At 55.0% G+C, this 9,070-nt stretch overlaps 1 protein-coding gene across 1 annotated transcript in view; it reads right to left on the bottom strand.

Moving 5' to 3' along the window:
• Positions 1-9,070, bottom strand: part of TEX264 (testis expressed 264) — a 40,377-nt gene that overhangs the window by 27,262 nt on the left and 4,045 nt on the right. Inside the window, exon 2 of the mRNA XM_009881094.1 lies at positions 6,040-6,261. Coding sequence (XP_009879396.1) covers positions 6,040-6,261 — 222 coding nt within the window. The remainder of the gene's footprint in view (positions 1-6,039; positions 6,262-9,070) is intronic.

Consider the following 9,070-nt stretch of genomic DNA (forward strand, 5'->3'; position numbering starts at 1 on the left):
AGGCATATTCTGCAGGGTAACCTACTAATGCAAGGAGGAAGAAGGTCATCTGGACGAGTCCTTCCAGGCCCACGTGATGAGACATTGAGGGCAGCAAAGTCCCAGGCTGGTGGTGATAAATTCTGGATAAAGGTATCCTGCTCCTCATCCTCCCTGGAGAGATGGATATGCAACTTTGACCGGCCTTGGCTCCGTAAGGGCTCCACCTTGGGCAGTGGTCTTCAGCACGTGGTCCCCAGAGCTCACAGGAGACCAAATGAGTTCATGAGGACAAGCCAAGCTATGGCTGCGCAGAGAGGGCTGGGCATCTGTAGTACCTCCTAGACCCCTGGAGGAAAACCTTGGGTAGGAGCTGACTGGCTGGAGCTGCCGTTGCGGTTGAGTCTCACGCACACGCAGTCTGGACCGCTCACACACAACAAGCTGGTATTTAAAAAGGCTTCATTCACAAAGCCCGAAATAAACAAACTAAATCAGCCAGGAGAAAGAATTTGAGTGGAAACACATCCCAATAATTGAGCCCGCTTTGCAAACGTTTTACCAGCTGCCAATGCTCGACATGGCCAAGCAAGAAGATCGCTCCACAGTTTCACCTTTAAAACACAAACCGTCTGGGATGGGAGCACAGCTCCACAGACCGTCATTTATAACAACTGGAAGAAAAGGGACATCGACAGACCTGAGCAAAGCCAGCAACCATGGCAGAGCGGTCAGGGGAGCAAGAAGGGAAAGATGAGGTGCAGCCATACTCACAAGGGCGCTGGGCACCGAGGTTTAGCTGCCAAAAAGGACCATGTGTAGGTTCCCAGTCCCCTACAGACAGAAAACTGTTCACATGAAGAAGCTGTTCAGGGCGCTGGGTAGGGGAGGAGAGTCTGAAGGATGGCACAGATCCCGGACACGTCAGCCGGGGGAAACCTTGGTGGCACCACCAAGAAGGGAGGAGCATTCAGTGAGTATTTCTGCAACGAATTTAGGACAAAGCAAGACAAAACGGGCGGCAGATGCAGGTGAAGTGTTTGCTCTTCCATGGGAAGATAGAACATACGGCTCACAGGTCCAGATAACATACATTTAAAACATGCTGAAGTCTCAGCTGACAAGCTGTCCGCATGTCAAAGGGTGATCTCTGGCCAGCTGGAGATGCTAGAAAGTCTCAGGAGAGAGAGCAGCCTGTACCTGCCAATATTCAAATGGGTAAATAGCTGTCTTGGGCAAGCAGAGGCTGGTCAGGCAAAGACTGAGCCACAGCAAAATAAACGGATGGCTGCAACCAGACCAGATCACCAGGAAGCAAAGGAGACCGGCATAACTAATGCCAACCACCACATGCTTGCAGCTGTCAGATTCTGTTGGCAAACGTGATTTATTTTTATGGGGATTGCAGGCTTGTCTGATAAACAAACCAGCGCTCGTGCCATTCATTCAAACTCAAAGACGACGTAGGATTTGGTAGCATTTCCCATTTTTAATCAGGAAACTACAACTCCATCAAGGGACGGCGGCACATGTTTGAAGTCACTGTTAGCTGGCTCAGAACAAACCCATGACGGGGGACGTCCCCAGCAGGGGACAAGATCTCCACCAGAGATCTGTGCACCACAGCAATAAGACCATTGCTGAAATAAAGCATCCATTTGTGCTACTGACAAGTCAGAGAACTTTCAAAGCTGAAAATGGGTCCAAAAAAGGATACGGGAATTAAGATTGGAAAATACTGGAAAATATGCCACCGAAAGACTTTACAAGCTCTGTATGTTTAGCTTGTCAAAGACAGAGGCAAGAAGTGACTGCCACCTAAACTGCCATAGCTGACAAGTGGAGCAAAGCTCGCTCCAAGCCAGCGGCCAAAGGAATATTGTGTTTCCCTGGCTGTAAGCGGGAGCAAGCCATGTCTTTCTAGCACCTTACGGAGCACCCTGCCTCGGCTCCCCATAGTCAGGGGCCAAGGTGTGGAGCAGCATGGCAGCCTGTGCCAATCTGATAGCTTCCCAAATCCTTCCTGGCATCACAGAGCCCCTATCAGCTGCTGCTGCTCAAGACGTGCACCTTAAAGCAGCGATTCACAAGCCCACGGACGTGCAGAATGTCTCAGTACAGAGCTGAGGAGAAGTGAAAGAGCTGGGTTTTTTGCTGAAAGCTGGAAGATGCTTTTTCAAAACCAGCTAAAGAGATTAAACCCCATTTTTTCCAAGTTAAGCAGAGTCAGAGTTTGGAGCCAGCCAGCTCGTGCTCTCATTCAGAGCAGGGTGCAAGGCAGCTAGGATGATGCTGGCATCACTCTCCTCCTTCTTCCCTCCACTTGCACATCCTCCTCGTCTGGAGAGAGAACAAAACTGACCCAAAACCCCATAGAAAGAGGTCAGGTTGAGCCAACCAGTTCTAGGGCTGCAGTGGGAGACACCTGCCAGCTCCGCCTCAGATCCTACTAGCCACCTCTCCAGCTGCCAGAGGAGACTCAGGGTTGGGAGATCCAAGCCCACTCTCCCCCGGCAGTGCCCACTAAATGCCAGCATGGATGCAGAGAGATGCAGGCACACACAGCCCACCGTGGAAAACTCATTACACCCAAACCCGAATAAATGATCCTTGAAATGGCAGGAGGTTACAGGGGAATAACCCGCTCCCAGGGCTGTCAGAAGGGTCCTCACCAGGGAAGAGCTTTGCAGGAGCTTCCCAAGAGTCAGGACTGATGAGTCTGACCAGCAGCTGTGCCATGGGGCAGGAACGTATGCACCAGGAAAGCAGGGCATACTTGCCTGGCAGCAGGGAGAGGCATCAGCAGGAGCTATTAGGGAAGAATGCTTTCGAGGGACACTAAATAACCCCAGCCTATGCCTTAAATAACCCATTCTTGGAGCAACGAGCCAGCAGGCTCTCCTGGGCTTCTCCAAAGGCAATTCTAGCCAACAAGTTGCTGCTGCTGCCAGCCTGCCATCCCAGGGGAAGGATGTCCTCTTACCTGCTGGGGACAACTGCAGCCATTTCCCTGCAGTTCCCGAAAGCCGTGGCTGCACCCAGAGTGATGGAAATGCCAGCTCCTGAGCCCCACGAGAGCCAGGGAGTGACGAGGCACGCTGTAAGGGCAGCACCTCCTGCCCCGTGCCAGCCCATCTCCCTTCCGTCCCTAACAAAAGGAGATTCCGTCATCCTATTTTTTTTATTATTATTATTTTTGTTATAAATTTTATTTTTAATCTTCCTTGTCCCTCTGAAGCAGTAGCAGACTGGGACACACAAAGCCCAGGCTGCTGAAAGTCACCACCCGTGCTGCTTGGGAAACCCAAGCCATGGGCATCCCCAGTACCTTCAGCACAGCACCAGCGAGCCCAGAGGGAGCCATGCTCTCCCTCCACATCCACCAGCCTTCAGCCTTGGGGGCCCGACGTCCCCAGCAGTTAACCTCAGGGGACGCCACAGGAAGGGGGCTGGAAAGCCACCCACGGCGGGTCTTCCTCCAGCTCTGCCCCAGACTTCCCCACCACTTCTAGCGGTCCCACTTCCTCAGCCGGTCCCCAAACCCTCAGCTCCTTCACCCCACACATCCCCTCCAGTACCCTTCTCCACCCATTCCCCTCCCCAATTTTTCAGCTTTTCCAAAGCCTTCTCCACTCTCCCTCCCCACCTTCCACCCCTCTCTCTGCCTCCTCCACCTTCCTCTCCATCCCCTGCTCTCCCACACCCCCTTCCTATAACTAGGTGGACATGACATGCTCCTTCCACTTCAGTTAATTCCCTCTCTCCACGGGAGCCGGTGTTTCATCTCTGCTGCTGAGCCCCTTTTCATGGCTCCTGGCTGCTGCCCTCCCACCCTCTTCCTCCTGCTGCCACCGGGATGGGAGGGCAGCAGGAGACCTTGCGCTCGGCAGGCTTGACCCCCGGCTCTCATTAACAGCACCCTTCTCAAAGCAGGCACAGTGTGAAATAAATAAATAAAGCAAATCCCTGTCTCGCTGCTGTCTCGGGTTGCTTAAGGGAGCTGGGTGCCGGGGGTGGGATGAAGGATGCTATTTGGAGAAGCTGTCTCCATGGCAACCCCCATTCCCACCACCAAGCGGGCACAGGTCACCTGTTTCCGTTAAAGTTTTCCCTCCCTCCTTTCCCCATCCCTCCGCCCCGGGAGCTGCCAGCACAGCCCCAGGGGCACAGGCAGTCCAGCTCAAGGGAGAAGCAGCAGGGATGCCGGAGAAGCGGCAGGGATGCGGGAGAAGCGGCAGGGATGCGGGAGAAGCGGCAGGGATGCGGGAGAAGCGGCAGGGATGCTGCTGGCACGGCTGCAAACAGCCTCCAAAGTCCTCCACGCCACGTCGGAGGAAGGCAGGGCATCCCCACGGTGCAGCATGCGGGGAGGGTAGGACCACACCCACTCCCCTCTGCCCCGCACCGGCAAGGCAACCCCATTGCCTCCTTGCCTGCGTCCCCACGGTCAGCCTAACACGGGCAGGGTGGGCCACACTGTGCCACACGATTTGGGGATGGATGCAGGCACGCACCCTGACACACGTGCTGTTGGAACTGTGGCAGAGATCTAAACATGCCCCCTCCCTCCACACACGGCCCTGAATGCTGTGTTTCCATACGATTTCAGTTATTTATTTTAATTCAAAATCAGCCGTTCCCATTAAACGCTGCCAGGTGCTCCCAGAACAACCCGTGGTTCCCTTTTTAGCTCTAACAACTCCATCTCTCATGCGACAGATGCGCTCACCGGGACCTTTCCCCAAGTAAGGCAGCGTCAGCCCCACGTCGTCGAGCGCTCCCGCAGCCAACCTGATGCTCCCACCCACGCCAACCCCCTCCCTGCACGCCCACGCGTCCGCCGCAGGGCTGGCAGCAGTGCCCGATACCCCCCGCACCAAAACAGCCGGCAGAGCTCCAGCAAGAGACGTAGCGAGGATGGAGCGAGAAGAGGAGAACGGGGAACTGGTTGTGCTCTCCACCAGCTCTCCAGCACAAAAGAGGCATGAGCAGCGGCAGTCTCACCCACTGCCAGCGTTAATGCGTCTTCTGCCGGTACCAGCCGGCAGCTGCCCAAGGCTGGGGTGGACAAGAGGGTCGGCAAAGAGCCCCTGGATGAAGTTCTGGGGTGGGCACCCGGGCAGCCACGCTGCAGCACAGTGCAGGCTGGAGGGATTCGCACGGTTCCCCCACAGGGCTGGGAGTTTCGCCAGGAAAAGCAAGTTTATAAATAGTGCATTTCAACACGAACAAACGAAAGCATCAGAACTCGACAGTCAGATAAGCCAGGGGCTGAGTACTGGCCCCTCCCCAGCATCCTCCCCCTCCAGGAAGGACAGTCCCTTCCCTCCATCGCCCGGCTGGCCAGGACCACCCTCGCTCTCTAGAGAGCCTGGACCTGGAGGTGTCTGTGTCTGATGCGCTGCTTGGGAACACCCTTGCCGCAGCTGGTCTGGCAGCCAGAGCAAGGCAGCAGAGGTGGCTTCAAAAAGACCAGAAGCAAAGGGGATGGTGAAGTGCTTTGCTCGGGGACAAGGGCGGACACAGCCCACAGGAGCCGGCTGCCCAGCTAGGGCCAAGGACCACAAATTTCAATGTATTGCTTGAAACCAAGTCTTCATAAGCCCACAGGCCAGAAAGTTTCTAACTTCTCCTCCCACCCCTGCAGAAGACAGCTGCCCCACGGGTGAGGCTGGCACTTGAAACAGAATTTTCATGGCACGATGCGTTACACCGAAGGGGCACATACCTGCCAGATCCTAACAACAAGCAAGACACTCCAGGGGAAAACCAGCTTTTATCTCTGCATTAAGGAGAAGAGCAGCAAGTTGTCAGATGAAAACTTGCTTCTCGTAAACACAAAACAGCAGAAAAGACACTCCTGTGCCTACGGAGCGAAAGGGAGGACATCTCTGCTGGGGAACTACCTGCCAGATTGCAAAAGGAGGAGATCTTGATGGTAGTGCCCAAGGGAAGACATCAAGAGATGACAAGTCAGAGCAGCCCCATCAGCTGTCAGCAAGAGAAGCCTCTGACAGTCCACCAAACACATGCAACACTCTTCATGCCACACTTGCTTACCTTGATGTAGGTGTCAAGGGCTGGGTGGACACGGTTGACTGCTAAATGGATGGACAACGGCGTAGTGAACGGGAAGGTTGCCATGACCACATGGCTGGGAGCAGGGAAGGAGAAGATCTTGAAGCCATACTTCTGGAACCGCTTGATCTGCTCTTCTGAAGGCTTTGTATCTCCCTCGCTCAGGATTCGGCCTATGGCAAAGCGGCACTTCTCTGGAGGCACCTGATCGAGGGGGACAGAGAGACGGTGTCAGAAGAAGACAGAGGCTTAAGACCTGCCAAAATCTCAACCTGATGAGCACGGAGGCAGGAGACCACCATGAACCACGGTAAATGCTATGGCCCAGCATGATCAGGCACACCAAACCAGGTACCCGCTCCTAACCAAAGCTGATCCAGGCCCAACCTGTCCACACTCCTCCCAGCCTGAGCTCACAGCCCAGCGGAGAAAGATGCTGCTCCCCTCCTTGGAAGGCAGAGGGAGTTGCAGCAGAGAACTAAATCCCACCAGGCTGCTCACCCAAACCCACCCCAGGTGACAGCCACTGCAGAAAGTGTCTCTCCTGACCCCCCCATCAGAGACCCAACTGTTGAGATGTGCTCACCGATGTCCCCATCTGCAGGAGGACATCCCTGCAACTCCAAAGTGAGGCCAAAAAGAGATGTGACCACAACCTGCCCAGCTTGCCTCCATCCCACCCCCAAGGAGGTCACCCTGCAGAGGCACCTGCCCCTAGCAGCTGCCTGGACACGCAGCCCACCAGCATGGGCCACCAGCACTAAGCCAGAGAGAAATCTGGAGGCTGCTGGGTACCTTCTAAGCAGGGACACTCAGTCCAGCACAGTTTCAGAGGTGGGGAAACTGAGGCACATAAGACTTGCATGCAGTCACCAAGCTGTTTGTAGCAACATGAAGAAAAACAAATCTCCTTGCAGGCAAAACACAAAACATGTTCTCTTTCCAGATTTGGGGTTGCCTCCCATTAAGACAGGAGGCCGCAGGGCTCCCAGCACAGCAAGGGGGGTGTTCAAGGCTCTGCTCCCAGCACAGCGATGGCCCACGGGACTCCAGCCATCATCACACCAAAGCTGACCCAGGTGACAGTTTTCATTTCTGGTTTTTTAACAAAATCCCACCACACAAGTTCACGTTTACGCATGGCACTAGGCAGGAACATGGCAGGGGGCAGGAGAGCCCAGCAGCTCCCCCCAGTACCACCTAAGGGCACAATGTGCCTTCCTACTGCCGAGATCGGAGCCCAGCTCCCTCCTTGGTCTCCAGCAGAGCTGCTGTCCTTTCCACCCCTAAAGAGATGCTTGAAGGAACCAGCAGGCAGAGACAAGGCTCCTTCCCCCAGGGCACACCGGCCTAAAAAAGGAGTCCAGGAAGAACAGGGAGTACAGGGGACACCAAGGAAGAGACCACCATTTGAGTGTTCATGCTTCCCTGCCACCTCCTCTCAAGCCTGCTGGATAACGAGACGATGTGGCAGCCAACAACCAGGAGCGGCAGATGCACAAGTCCAGTCATCTTCTGCCACCCTCTTCTGGTGAGGGCTGGAGAACCTAAGTCTCCAAACTCCCGCCACACAAGGCAGCAAAACTCACCAGGACCTGCCAGAACACCTGACGGTGACAGCAAGACAGACAGACACCCTGCAAGCGTTGGCACCACGAAGCTCTCGCAGGGATGGTGGGAAGCAGAGAGAGGGTGTACACAAGGCCAGCGTGTTACCACTTCCCATCCCCATGTGCTCCCCAAGGGGATCTCCACTCTGTGGTCCCCAATCTCATCCCTAACTTTGCCTGTGCTCACCAACGTCTTCTCCTGCAGCACAACTACCCGCACCGCACTTGCCCTCCTTTTCTCTTAAACACCATTTAATGGTGCACAGCAGGACCATCCTGGAGGGGAAACACAAGCAGATGTAAATAGGAAGGAAGAAAAGAGACCGTCAGAAGCAGCAGCAGCCCGTCAGGCGGGGACCGGTATGCCTGACAGCTCGCTCTTGCCCTCCTGTGCTGCAAGAGGGAGCTGCAGACAGTGCTATGCCGAGCATCGCTGCCTTGGGGCCGGGAAGGAGAAACAGATCCACCCCAAAGACAGCAAGAGGCAGCAGTAAAAGGCACCCATGGGAAAAGGCCCAGATGAAGCAAGGAGATAAGGGAAACGCAGATAAAATTCCTTTAAACACAAAATCTCCATTTACATCCTGAGCAAAGGCAGTTTGCCTCCAGCCCTGGAGCAGCCGATGGAAGGACCGGAGCTGCTGGAGCGGGCAGCACCACTCGTGCCAGGCGCCTTCGCTTCTTCCTTTCTCCTTTTAACTTTCTTCCTCATAGCACGCAGCCCCGCAGGTGCTTTCTCAAGGGCAGCAGCAAGGCAGATTTGCCTCTTCCCCTGCCTTCCTTCCCTCAAGGGCGGGAAGGAAATACCCTGGTTAAAACCAGCCTTTCCCTAACAAATCCATCCTTCTGGGGTGGCCTCTGCTCCCTCAAGCACCCCAACAGAGAAGTTTTAGAAACAATTAGTTAACCTATTCATCTACAGCTTTGCCTACGGGAGCAAAACCCATTCCCGCATTCGGGAAGTGCTTTGGCCTCATCCATCCAACGCTTGGGCACAGGCCGGTCACTGAGCACGCGAACGTGTGCGCTGCAGGCAAAAGGCTCTAGCACGTGCCTACAGCTAAATGTGAGCAGAAGCGCTTGGCTGGAGCTGAGCACAAACCCACCAGCCACATCCAGTCCTTGCTGACAAGTTATTTTTGTTCCTGCCAGAGGTGGGGAAAAGGAGGGAGAAGTCCTCTGGGCTGCTAAATATTAAACAAAAAGGAAAAAGAAAAAAAAAAAAGCGCCAATTAATATTAATCTTGTCCATTAAAACACATAAAACATTGCTGGCAGGAGTTTGGCAGCACTCGGGGGCATCCTTGTGTGAACGCCAGAGCGCCAGGAGCCAGCAGGGAGCCCAGGGATGCCGGTGACGGCAGCCGCCCCCAAGCCTGGCGGGCCCCCCCGCCCGGCCCACC

Source organism: Charadrius vociferus, unplaced genomic scaffold (assembly GCF_000708025.1).
Source record: "Charadrius vociferus isolate BGI_N301 unplaced genomic scaffold, ASM70802v2 scaffold223, whole genome shotgun sequence".
NCBI classification, from domain to species: Eukaryota; Metazoa; Chordata; class Aves; order Charadriiformes; family Charadriidae; genus Charadrius; species Charadrius vociferus.